Below are 13,836 nucleotides of genomic sequence, written 5' to 3'. Positions count from 1 at the left end.
CTGGGAACAGCCTATTCGTTCAGAAATTTCTTTCTGTGTCTTACCCTCTCGCTTGAGGGTGTCACTGACTACGTTTACATGGAGCCAATAACCCGTTCAAAACCGGGATATTAGCAATAACCCGGTCGCGCACGGCCATGTAAACACCGGCAAAAACCCGGATATGCTCATATCCCGGTTTTTAAAAACCGGGATATTATACCTGGGGTACCCCTTTTCTAACCCGAATATTTGGTCTTGTAAACGCATTTCGGCATATCCCCATCAAAATGTGTGTTCTGCGCATGTTCTATTCGCAAGGAATCTTGGTCTTTTGAGTCTTTGGATACAGGAAGAAGAATCGGAAATGACGCATATTGCGTATTACGTACAGACGCTAACCGTGCGTCGCCGTTCACATCGGGATATTGCCGACTGATTACACATTCCATGTATACAGGAGTAACTCTCTCTGCTCACGCATGTAAATGGGTTATCCCGAATGTTTCAGAAACCCAAATAGTGACCTTAACCCGACCATAACCCGAATTTTAACAGATTGTAAACGTAGTCACTGATGGCCTTCTGGACCATGATTGAGTAATGAACCAGGAGCAGGAGTTTTTAAAAGCCTCAGGAATCTTTTGCAGGTGTTTAGAGTTAATTAAATGATTCAGATGATTAGGTTAATAGCTCGTTTAGAGAACCTTTTCATGATATGCTAACATTTTCAGTTTTCATGAACTGTATGCCAAAATCATCAGTATTAAAACAATAAAAGACCTGAAATATTTCAGTTGCTGTGCAATGAATCTAAAATATATGAAAGTTTAATTTTTATCATTACATTATGGAAAATAATGAACTTTTATCACAATATGCTAATTTTTTTTTAGAAGGACCTGTATGCATCTGAAGACAATGCATGGGATACTGTTTCCCAAAATGCAATGCGCTCCATGTAATGTTTCATCTTCAAATGCGTGAGTGAACTGGAGATGGGGAAGGATAATTATATAACACTTTAATACATACATGTTTTTGTAAACTACAAGCTATCGCTGTGTATCTAAAAACACTATTCTCAAATAATGTCACCTTTATCTCTATAGTGCTTTATACAGCACAGATTATTTTAAAGCATTTTTATTGAATAATAAAATTATTGAAGTAATATAACAAATAATTTGTTGGCAGAGACTAAGTACAATAACTCTGTCCACCAATAAACAGTACTGCAAAAGATGTCCATTTATCTTTAATAGCAGTAGCACAGTGGATAAAAGACACGTGTTGAACAAAACTTGTTCTAGGCTACTCTTTTTCCCACCATATATCAGATCAGAAAGGCATTTATTTTCAGTAAAAAATAAAGGAAATATTTGAAAATTGGAAATAAAAGATTGCATTAGTACAGTTTTATTAAGTGGTTAGCAGTATATACGTGCTTCTCAATAAATTTTAATGTCAAGGAAAAGTTAATTTTACTATTTCAGTTCAAATTGTGAAACTTCTGTATTAAATAAATTAAATGCACACAGACTTAGGTGATTTAAGTTTTTGGTACTTTTAATTGTGTTCATTTTGGCTCACATTTAACAAAAACCTAACAATTCACTATCTCAACAAATAATAATTCTTAAAACCAAAAAAAAAAAAAAAAAAAAAAACATTTACTGAATTGTTGGCCTTCTGGAAAGTATGTTAATTTACTGTACATGTACACAATTATTATTAATTCTGGTGAGTAAAGTCCATTAATTATGAAATGGGTTCAACTGGACAATATAGCATTGTTTACTAGTATGGATCGTGGATTAACAAGCCTTTGTAAAAAGAATGGTTAGTGCATTTATTTGAGAGGTAACAACTTCAGCAGCTGTGCTGAATTAGTGTTTTATCATGTGACAACATTTTAACACACTACTCTGAAATATTTGCTGCTTATTGTATACAGTTTCACACACTATTCTTTAAAAAATATTAGGCAGTATACACCGTGTACTGGGCAGTAAGCAATGCCATTTCAAACACAGCCTGAAAAATAATGGGCATGTCAGAAATACTCTTAGAGCAAACATTTAGGAGTCCTACATTTTTGCTCTAAGAGTATTTCAAAAAGCATTTTAGCAGTAAAACTAGCTCCTAAATCTGTGAAACATTAAGAATAGTAAAGAGGAGTCATGAGACCAAACCACAAACTATTCCTAAAATGGCTGTTGCTGGCAATCTGAAAAAAAAAAGAATTTTTTTTTTTTTTTTTTTTTTTTACGAAAATGTGCTTTTATAAAAGGGATCTCAACTCCAAATTTTGCTTTGTTTATGTCCTTGTTTTCATTAACCAGCTGGGCAAGAACAGGGTCTGCATTCTTAAAGTTTCCTCTTAAAGATTCCATTCTTAAAGAATCCTCTCAGACAGCTCCTAATTTATCTTAAAAATATCTACGTAGGAGTCTTAGCTTGAGAGCAATTCAGGACCAATCTGAGAGCAACTCTGAGCAAGGAAAATTCTAAAACTTTCATCTTGGTGTAGAGGGGGGCTGACCCCGATGCTAGTCTTTGGAAGACTGTGGTTGGCTGGTTGTCCAATAAGAAAAAACAATGCTTTAGGCTTTATTATAAGGCTACACTTTGAAATAACAGGTGCAATTTTTCATGTTTTACTGAACACTTGCTCTCACGCACATTATATATATATATATATATATATATATATATATATATATATAATAAGAGAGATCATACTATATATATATATATATAAGCTACTTACTTTTTTATTAACAATGCTGTTTAATGTTGTACTTAAGCTATTTGATAGGAAACAAACAGTGAAACAATACTGTTCTGAAAGTGCTGTAACTGTTTGCCTGTAGAACGTTGTGACAGACCACACTTTGTGAAACACTGTTAGAGCAAAAATTTATGAGTACTAAATTTAGGACTGAAATTTTGATTGTGTGGAAACTACATTCTCTGTAATCGATATGGTGACCCAAAAAGTCTGTATAGTTTTCATGAGGAGCCTTTTGATTCCCACCGCTACTAAAATGTATTATATAATTTGACATTAACTTGATCATTATGTTGGACCAGGATGTTATATAGATTAGCCCTTCTTTAGATCAGTTAATATCTTCATGTTGAGATAAATAATTCAGATTAATTCTATAGAAAACTAAAAATTTTCTTTGAATTTGTTTTATTCTATTCATAAGAATCATTTAAATAATGTACTTATTATTATAATTACTAATAATACATTTAATTATAAAGTCTGTGGTCTGTGATGAGCAATAAAGTCTGTGGTCTGTGATGAGCACTGTGAATAAACTCTGCTGGTGATATACGAGGGTAGTTTTGGGGTTGCAAAGACAAGACATATGAGAAAGATTAGATCTCTTATTGAAAAATGAAAGTGTCAATAATTACACACAATGTGCACCACTTACATGCAAGCAGATTCAAAAATAAAAAGGTACAGTTCATATTATGCTGTTATTATTCTTCTCAACATAGAGGACCAACCCACTGTGAATGGAATTGGAGTCCCCTGAAGAATAAAGAAAAATCCATTTGGTGTGAATAACTCCAGCTAAAGTGGATCTTGGAAAAAAAATGTGTGTGTGTGGAAACTACATCCTGTGTAGTCCATATGGTGACCTCAAAAGTATATCAATTTGTCAGAGTCCATGGGTGGTCATCTGAAGGCTTTCAGATTCGACTTCTATAGAAACCACATGATGGCCAGGGATCATCGCCAGTCCCAACACCCTGGGCTCACCTTGTGCGAAAGAATCTGTGAAAATTTTGATAAAAAGACAAATCAAGAGCTGTAGACTCCCAACCCATTTTTTGATGTTACTGTTGTTATATAAGTAAAGCTACACTTTATATATTACTTTAAAGAGGTTCACATAAAAATGTAACTTTGATGTAAACTAACTCACTCACAGGTCCTTTGAGGGTCAAAAAAGCAGATACAGGCAACACTAAATTAATATAGTGTATTTGAATAATACTGCGCAATAATTTTCTCTAACATTTTATTGCCAGGATTTCAAAATTTCCTAAAATATCCAGGTTTTGGCTTTGTTTTCCTGTTGATATGCTCTCTACAGTCCTCAAACATTGAATGTACACATATCTGCCTTGCTTTAAATGTAACTGCATTGCTTTAACCCATCTTCTTGCGCACCATGATTGGGAGATTATGTACAATGCCTGCACAATATTGGTCAAAATACTTTCAGGCGTTACCTTAAGAAAGTTTGAAAACTTTGAGTTGAAAACTCAGTCACCTACATCTTGGTTGACCTGAGGTTAAGCACATTTTCATTTGTGGGGGACCTACTCCTTTAAATATGAAATATCATTAGTAACTGCAATTTTTCGTGAAATACTGTAGTACTTCACAAATACAGCATCACCCCCACTACCAAATTAAGCAGTAATGATCTGTAGAAGGCTGGAGCCCTGTCTCTTCTCAAAAGACTGAATCTTTTTGAAAGTAAATTTCTAAGTATTCACAGCAGAAATAGTTTGTGTTAAATATTTGATAATTATTAGATTGTGGTTTGAATTCCTGACAATATCAGCAAAAGTAGACTTGCATAAACAAGCACTGCTAATAACAGTACGATGACCTGACACTAAAGCAGGGGTGTCAAACTCAATTCCTGGAGAGCCAGATTAAAAACACCTTATCCAACTTTTTGAGTCCTTCAGTCTTATTTGAAAACTACATGGTATGCAAGTTGGAGAAGGGTTGGAACAAAACTCCGCAGAGCTCCAGTCTTCCAGGAACCGAGTTTGACACCCCAGCACTATAGAGCAGGGATCCTCAAATCAGGCCCAAGAGATCCACTTTACTGCAGAGTTTAGCTCTAACCCTAATCAAACACACTAGAGCATGCTAATCAATGTCTTCAGGATCATTAGAAAATCAGTTTGATCAAGGTTGGAGCTAAACTCCAGGACAAGATTTGAGGAACCCTGCTTTACTTCACTTTCCACTCACAGAGTAAAATTGAGTAACTAAATGCTGATAAGGTATAAGGAGTTTGTCCAGGGTGCACTGGGTACCTGTGGATTTGAGGAACTCTTGTGCAGATCCCAGGATGACGTTGCAGTCTCTGTCTGTGCACAGGAAGAGACCCACCAGCGTGCGCCCGTCTGTCATTCGGATCCTCATGCTCTTATTGAGGAGGTTCTCCAGCTTACACCGAGCAAGCAAATAAGCTGACGCCTCAACCTGAGACACAATATATGATTTACATCGACCTCAGAGATAAAACATATTGAATTCATTGGATCAGCAGATTTAACTATGTCACTGTTTTATTTTGAATGTAATCGTATATCAAACAGGAAAATATTAGTAATATTAGATTAAAAAAATGATACTCATGAAACACAGACATAAATTAATCAGGACTAAACGTTATTAGCATTAGCTTCAGCGTTAATATTTCACTGGCCCCTTATGTGACAAAGTTTCAGACCTCAGTTTGCATTTCCGTGCCGTTCTCTTCGCTTTCTGTTGCCATTTGAGCCTTCTTGGTGTTAAAGTATTTGTTTAAATGCGAATCGAATTGAAAAGAGATGGTGACTAGCGAGTTATTCAAAGAAGCGATCTTCTTCTCTTTTTTTATTGGTGTCTCGCATTCTTAAAAATCACATTACTGCCACCTACAGTGGGTTAGGGATCTTCTCCCACCAGACCTATAAGACTCTAGCTGATTGTTCCATCCTATTTATAATACTGTAATAGCTTCTTTAATGTAAATACATTTCCTGATACTCCAATATGCACAAGAACCAATATAAACTCCTATTTACATTATATGTAATATCTGAAATATTTCCATCAAAATATCTTATTTTCAATCTGTTGAGCATCCAGACTTAATAGTTATATTATAAGTAGTGCTGTCAAAATTAGCGCGTTAACGCATTCGATTAATTTGAAATATTTAACGCGTTAAAAAAAAATAACGCAATTAACGCGGTTGCAGTTTTTTTTATTTCCAGTTGTGGCCTATGTGTGTTCAACGTGCAAAGAAATATGGATAAGACCAAGGAAGGACTTTTAGACGGAAAGTTTCAGTATAAAACTCTGCCGGAATACTCTTCAGTCTGCCACAAGAAACATTACTCTTCATTTAGTCTGCCACAAGAAACAGCAACATTAAAATCATGAACTCAAATGTCATTGTTTAAAAAAAAAAACAATGACTGTAACAGTGCGTAAATCAGACCTTTCTGTAACGCTAACGTTAATAAGCTTTAGCGAAAATAACGAAATAATTGTGTAGCGGAGTATTTTTTGTACACAGTGCCGCGAACTGTCAATCACTCCTGTACGCGTGCATCACTGTCCTCCTCAGCTGCAGCAACTTGCGCTCTCTCTCTTCATCAAGCTTTAAAACAAAAAGGGGACAAAAAGATCATATTGTCTTTGTGCATAGGCTATAGATTAATTAGATAAATGAATATCTAAATTTGTGCCTTGCCGTCTACGGTATTTTTTTAGAACTTAGAGAAAAGATGCTGCAGCCAATGAGCAGCCAGCGGGGGCTGCAGGACGACTCAACCTCCGCAGACAGTTTTTAATGTTTATCAGACAATATATACTCAAGATTTTGCTTTAGTATAACTCACAACGAGTTTCACACACCTTCTCCGGCCACGTTGAGTTGTTGACACTTAACAGTGGGAAAAGCGACACACGCGCTATTCACTTGTATAACTTAAGGGTGAATGGGTAATGTAGTTTCTGCTCTGGGTGGGATGAATTAGGAAGCTTGCATTGTGAAGGGCGCTCTGAAAATCGGCAGTGCAGGTAAAAGATTAAAACCTCTATTAAAACAGATGTCCAAATGAGCGTACCGGTACGCTAAAAGCACGTTCTGGGCGCACGGAGAGGTGGCGGTACGCTCAAGAGCTATATTTGGAAGTGGCGAGTACAGGTGTGTACCGGCCCACTTAAAGCACTGGCAATGACTATACTTTGGAATTTTTTTGCAGTCCACTTAGAATTCAACATGGAAATCATTTTTGTTTTTTATTGGCATTGATTGTTTTGAAATTCAAATGGTACTTACATGCCTGTGTTTTTATTTCTGTAATAAATATGGCTTTCAAGCCAACAGTTAATTTGGAGGATATTGATGGTTTATTGCAGGTATGTTGTTTACATGAGAAAATCTGTGTTACAAGTTAAACAAAAATTCCAATAAACAATCATATTTTGAATTTAAATAGTTTCTTTGTCTTGAGTTTACATTAATTATTTACATTTTACATTTACATATCCAAAAAGTTTCAGTCTTTTAATTGCGATTAATCGCGATTAATTTTAAAAAATTGTGCGATTAATTAGTTAATTTTTTTTAATCGATTGACAGCACTAATTATAAGTAATTAAAATTAATAGTAATTCTCCTGTAAACACCAAAAGAAAAACATAATCAACATTATGTTGCGTTAAAATCCAAAGAGGTATTGGTGGTAATATTAAACTGGCATAATATTGCATTGGTTTAATTTCATATCCTACACAAAATCCTCAATGATCCATTCAAAACTATATATTTTTTTTCTATCCTATATTCCAAACATGTTTCTAATACATTTTTTGTTGGGGGATTTTCTTTCTTACCTTTTAATATACCCCCCATCTCCACCTGTAATGCTGGAACTGGAGAAGGATATGCACCACAACAAATCCTTAATGCTTTTGAATTTCTGTTCTTATGTAGATAGTATATGTACTCCATGTAGCTTTCCTTTCCTGTTATTATATAATTGTAGATTTAAATCTCTACCCATAAATCATTTAATCTGCTGTAAATATGATGTATAAATGTAACAGTGCCCCAGGTGAAATGGTGTACACGCCACTGTTTCAAAATCCCTCGAAAACCCCCACAAAAGACATCTTCTGGTTAAAGCACTTTGAATGCAACAAGACAGCAGCAAAAATATGCTTCATAAACCAGTGTTTCAAATGCAATTATCACAGGTATTCATCCTGTTCACTGATAAAATAAGGTTTTCAGGTCTGGGCTTTGTGCAAGCCAGTCAAGTTCTTACATTCTTACACATTGTTTTATTAGTGTTGCTCTGTGCACAATGAATCAAAGGTTCAGTTTAATAACAAAATGTCTAGGGACAAGTGCAATTTGAAACAGCCAGATGTTTATTGCAAAATGTATTTTAAAGATGTCAAAATAACTTTGCATTGAATGTTGGTGCAAAAATAAACATTAACTGAAACATTAATTAGAATATCATTATTGACACTTTTATTGTTCTTGTTTCAATATTTTTAAACCTTTTATAAGATTGAAGATATGGAATTAAAACAAAGTTAAACTATTCACGAAGTATTACTTGTCATTATGTCATGTTCTTTAAGGTGCTTCCTGTGCTAGATTATCCAGAGCTATTCCATGAAAGCGGAGAAAATGCCATCCCTCTTTAGCTGTAAGGTCCTCTGCACCTTTAGACAAATAAAAGTCTAGGGAGGGCTTGTTCCAGTCTAATACAGAGAACTGTAAACGCACACAATGCTGCTCTTTAGCCACCTATAAAGTAACAAAAACTACATTTACCTTTTTACATTAAAAACATACTGATCATTCATAGAGATAACTAGCCTTGTTTAACCACAAAATACCATAATATTATAAATGTAAATATCATAATGCACAGATTTATGCAAATAATATAAAACTACAGATTAAAAAAAATATATAATAATAACTTACTTTGGCAACAGTTGCCATTAAAGCCTTTCCCATGCCTTTACCTGTAGTGTAAGAAGAGATGACTGAGTTTTGCATTTTGGAACAAAACTCTTCAACTAATGGATGAAGTATACACACCTCTGTACTCTGGCATCACATACAGATCTTCCATATACACAGTCCTCCCTTTCCAAGTGCTGTATGTATAGAAGAAGAGAGCATAGCCAACCTTGGTATGTCCTGTGGGATGACAGTTTCTCTAAGAATACTTGTGAAGACATACATATAAGTCTTAAAACATCACAATACTCCATTTACTGTGGCTGTTCATTAGCAATGAGTTAAAATGCAATAAAACTGTAAGTTCATGCATCCATCTCATGAAGGTGTGACCTTTGAGCTTTTTTCATAGCAACTTTCGTTGCTTGCTTTTGGAATGATCTACTACTTCCCAACCCTGTCCGTAATGTCAAATCCCTGAAAATATTCACACCTGAAAACTCACCCTGCTGGAGAGAGAGAGAGAGAGAGAAAAAACTTTTCCCAATACTTCTACTATTCCTTAATATATCCCTGTTCTGACTTGCTCTATTCCTAACAATTTCTGAAGCTTCATATTACTAACATCCTAAAATATCTGGTAAGAAATAAGTAAACTACATTTAAAATAATAAGTAATTTCAGTTAAACCAAAGATTATAAATTAGCGTTGGCCATATTTGTGCAGTTTTCTCTTGGCTTTATGTGATTTTGGTCTTTGAGAATCATTACCATCTTTAGACTTGTGCTCCTCAGGTACCTCCGCTACAAGACACTGGTAAAAAGGATTGGGGCCAAATCCATCCTTCTCCAACTCTAAGAGAAATTCAGTAGAGTCAGACATAAGAAACATGTGACTTCATTTTAACTTCAATAACTTTACATGAATAGGCGTTTAAAATACCTTTATAGGATATCTTCACTTGGTCGGGCATCTTTTCATAAACGGCCAATTCCTACGATAAAATATTAAAAAATAGTCGAAAATCCTGCTGCATTCACAAAACGCTTAACAAGTTCTGAATGGTGTCTCACCATAATCATGCGCGCTATATCTTTACAGTCTTCAGGTTTGGCTGCACAAATATTAAACTTCATTTTGCATAGGCAAACAGGGTTTCCTGATTTCCTCCACTACTTTTGATCAGTGGACGATTTTGCACTAAAAAGCTGACTGTACTTACGCCTCAGTTCAAGAGAGAAGGCGTGTTCAAGAGCGTCAATATGTCACAAAATTTGCGCAGCCGCTGCAACGCGTTCTAAAATCACTACTGCTTGTCTAGTCATTTTACTTTTCATGCTTAACGGTATAGAATATACCATATAAACAAGAAAGAAATACAGAAGTGTTATTAACATTAAAGGCATGACATGGTGATAACTGACAACGTAAAGCAGGTTGTAATTTCTCAGTCCTAATAATCATTTTTTGTTGTTGTTAAATATACATCTGTCTGTATCGTGTCTCACGGTGTTGTATAACTTATTGTATTGACAGATCACCCGAGCCGTAACATTTGGATTTTTCGTTTGTTTGTTTTAACACTTATCGGTTTGCATGCAGTAACATGCAAAACAAAGTCTTACAGTGGTAGAAACATTAATAATGCATGCTTGCTTCGATCATTCAAAATATATAACGTTAACTGAAGACATTGCAGGAGTTATTAAAGTTAAAGCTTAAAGTCCGCATGAAGTCAAAATGACCATTTACTTCAGTCTTGATCTTGATCTTGTCTTGAGCTATGGCATATGTTTTATGTTATGTGCAAATGGGGGTGCATTTATTTATTTATTTTATCTCAATGGGAGCAAAATAAAATTGTCTGTGCACAAAAGTTTACTTTTCATCATGTTTATTTTAAATATTTTACAGAAGAGCATGTTTTGTTATTATTCTGAAGTGCAATAAGCGTAGTCTTTACAGATTAAGGATTTATTACATTTATCTGTATAACCAAAAACTAGGGTTATTTTAACCCTTGTGTTGTGTTCAGAACCTTTAACACTTGTGGTGTTCCAGGGCAAAAATTACCCCCTCAAAAAATTTCTTATAAATCATTCATTATGCTATATTATGACCAATTGAATTAATTTTTTTGTCAACTTCTTTTCTTTATTTACACAATATTAAATACAAACTGATGAAAATGTTGACTGTTTATCACATTATTGTGGAAATCACACACTTTTATTTTGTACAAAATGGCACACTTTTGGTATTTCTGGTCAAAAGTTATCCGGCATCATAATTTGCTTAAAAATCACTTCTCATCCTACATTATCACCAAATACTGGATTCAATCTTAGTCAACTTCTTTTTTCATGTAAGGTTTTGTATTTATATTTTCATCTGATTAATCATCGGCAAGTAAGCACCACATTTTTTAAGTGAAAAAGAGACCCCCTTCCGAAGCAGCAAGGACCCCGGACCAAGATAGTGCTGGACGCCTCAGAAGTTAGCCTGATGCACCGGTCAGGAGGAGGGGGAGGCTAAGCCACGCCGCCGCTGGACCACCCTCCAAATTGCCTTGTCTTACCTTAGAGCCTGGTCCTGATGAAGTACTCATTCAGACTGATTACTTTGAAGCAGATCCTCGCGCAAATATGCCCAGGGGACGGTTTTTTTTTTCTTTAAATTTGAACGATGCTTACTTTCATAACCAGATAACCCTCCTTCACAGGCGCTACTTGAGATTCGCTTCTGAGGGAGTGGTATATCAATACACGGTCATTCCATTCGGACTGTCCCTGGCCTCCCGCACTTTTACAAAGTGCATAAATGTGGTTCTCTCTCCTCTGAGACAGAGGGGATTGTGTATACTGAATATCCTCGATGACTGGTTCGTTTTGGCCCAGTCTGAGGTGGAGCTGGTGTCTCACAGATCCCTCCAGTCCCTCATGTTCCTGGGGACAATTATTGACTCGACCCATATGAGGAACCTTTACGGCCGGAATGGCTCTGCCGCTCAAGAGGATTCAAAAGATGCTAGGTCTCATGAGCTCAGCATCGCCAGCTTCCAAGATGAGCTGGGGAGCCCTGTGCGAAGGCCATCCTACCTTTGGTGTCTGGACGAGTACAGAAAGCAAGCTCCATATCAACCGCCTGGAAATTAGGGCTGTATGTCGAGCTCTATGCACTTTCTTACCACTCCTGGCATGGAACATAGTCCTAGTCCGGTCTGACAACATGACAGTGGTGTCCTTCATAAATCGGCGGGCTATCCTCAAAACCCCTATTCACTTCTAGAGTGGGCCCAGCACCATCTGCTCTCGCTGAGGGCAGCGCATGTGCAGGGCATTTGGAACACTGGTGCGGACATGTTGTCCCTTGAAGGAGTGGAGGCTCCATCCCCAAACTGTTCAAAGGATTTGGGATGTCTTTGGGAGGACGGAGGTTGACCTTTTCGCCTCCGAAGACAATTCTCATTGCCCAATGTATTTTTCAAAGGTCAAGGATGCTGTGGCCCATGACTTGCCCACGACTTTATGCTTTTCCCCGAATTGCTCTGATCCCCCAGTTAATCAGACAAATTAGGGAGGATGCCCACAAGGTCCTCTTGGGAGCCCCTTTTTTGTAGAAGCCAACCATGGCTCTTGGACCTGTAGCAGCTGTCGCTAGCCAAGCCTTGGCCGATCCATGTTTGGCCTTTCAATGGGAGTCAGTAGACCTCCCAGAGAGCATCATGAATGTCATATTACAGGATAGAGCTCCATCAACAAGGAGCGTCTATAGCCTTAAACAGTTGGTTATCACTGCCTGGTGCACTCCCAGGGGTTTTTGTTACAGATTTGTCATCCGTTCAACAGATCTCAGATATTGTCCTTCCTCCAAGACTAACTGGATAAGGCCATACTCCCTCTACCTTTAAGTCTTTGATGCAGCTGTGGGTGAAAACAACATGGTTATTCATTTTCTGAAGGGGTCCAGAAGGCTGAAACCTCCTCTACCCTTCACGATCCCCACATGGGACCTATCTATGGTTCTTAGAGGCCTCAAAGTGGCCTTTGAACCACTTCACCCTTGGGAGAAACCAGACTCAGTTGGGGGGCCAGTTCTCCTCTGACCAGAGGAAACCAGTAGTTAAATTCCAGGCTGCAGCAAAGTCAGATTGTGCAGAAGAATCATCTGTTTCCTGTGGTCTTGTCCTGGTGGTCCTCTGAGACAAGGTCTTTACATTGGATCTGTATCTGGAGCTCTAGTTGTCCTGGTCTCCGCTGTCTTTCAGGGCAGTAGAGGTCCTTTCTAGGTGCTGATCCACCATCATGTCTGGATACTTACTGGATCCGGGTGACTGCAGTGACCCTCTGATCTGGATACAGACTGGATCTGGTGGCCACGGTGACCTCGGAACAAGAGAGAAACAGAAATATTAGCATAGATGCCATTCTTCTAATCATGTATAAAGTACATCGGGTGTTATGTGAAGTGTTTTTGGTTCCGGTTTACCTAATTAATGCAGCCTAAAAATCCTTTAACGGATTTGGATATTAAAAGCATATTAGTATGTTATGTGTATGCCAGGTTAAAGAGATGGGTCTTTAATCTAGATTTAAACAGCAAGAGTGCGTCTGCCTCCCGAACAATGTTAGGTAGGTTATTCCAGAGTTTAGGCGCCAAATAGGAAAAGGATCTGCCGCCCGCAGTTGATTTTGATATTCTGGGTATTATCAAATTGCCTGAGTTTTGAGAACGTAGCGGACGTAGAGGAGTATATTGTAAAAGGAGCTCATTCAAATACTGAGGTGCTAAACCATTCAGGGCTTTATAAGTAATAAGCAATATTTTAAAATCTATACGATGTTTGATAGGGAGCCAGTGCAGCGATGACAGGACCGGGCTAATATGGTCAAACTTCCTGGATCTAGTAAGAACTCTTGCTGCTGCATTTTTGACTAGCTGTAGTTTGTTTACTAAGCGTGCAGAACAACCACCCAATAAAGCATTACAATAATCTAACCTTGAAGTCATAAATGCATGGATTAACATTTCTGCATTTGACATTGAGAGCATAGGCCGTAATTTAGATATATTTTTGAGATGGAAAATGCAGTTTTACAAATG

General features: G+C 37.0%; 2 protein-coding genes across 2 annotated transcripts; both read right to left on the bottom strand.

The window, feature by feature from the left end:
• Positions 1-3,344: 3,344 nt before the first annotated feature.
• On the bottom strand, positions 3,345-5,645 carry naa38 (N-alpha-acetyltransferase 38, NatC auxiliary subunit). The gene is made up of 3 exons (XM_026254480.1): positions 5,484-5,645; positions 5,065-5,233; positions 3,345-3,778 (listed from the first exon to the last, which is right to left on the bottom strand). The coding sequence occupies exons 1-3, from the start codon at positions 5,526-5,528 to the stop codon at positions 3,663-3,665; spliced, it is 330 nt and encodes a 109-aa protein (XP_026110265.1). The 5' UTR covers positions 5,529-5,645; the 3' UTR covers positions 3,345-3,662.
• Positions 5,646-8,164: 2,519 nt separating this feature from the next.
• sat2b (spermidine/spermine N1-acetyltransferase family member 2b) lies at positions 8,165-12,842 on the bottom strand. Its single transcript, XM_026254472.1, has 6 exons — positions 9,807-12,842; positions 9,676-9,727; positions 9,504-9,587; positions 8,871-8,972; positions 8,754-8,794; positions 8,165-8,570 (listed from the first exon to the last, which is right to left on the bottom strand). The coding sequence occupies exons 1-6, from the start codon at positions 9,867-9,869 to the stop codon at positions 8,397-8,399; spliced, it is 516 nt and encodes a 171-aa protein (XP_026110257.1). The 5' UTR covers positions 9,870-12,842; the 3' UTR covers positions 8,165-8,396.
• Positions 12,843-13,836: the final 994 nt, after the last annotated feature.

This window comes from Carassius auratus, chromosome 5, assembly GCF_003368295.1.
Source record: "Carassius auratus strain Wakin chromosome 5, ASM336829v1, whole genome shotgun sequence".
In the NCBI taxonomy this organism is placed as follows: domain Eukaryota; kingdom Metazoa; phylum Chordata; class Actinopteri; order Cypriniformes; family Cyprinidae; genus Carassius; species Carassius auratus.
The sequence above is the reverse complement of the archived record's forward strand: the minus strand, read 5'-3'. Positions and strand labels throughout refer to the sequence as shown.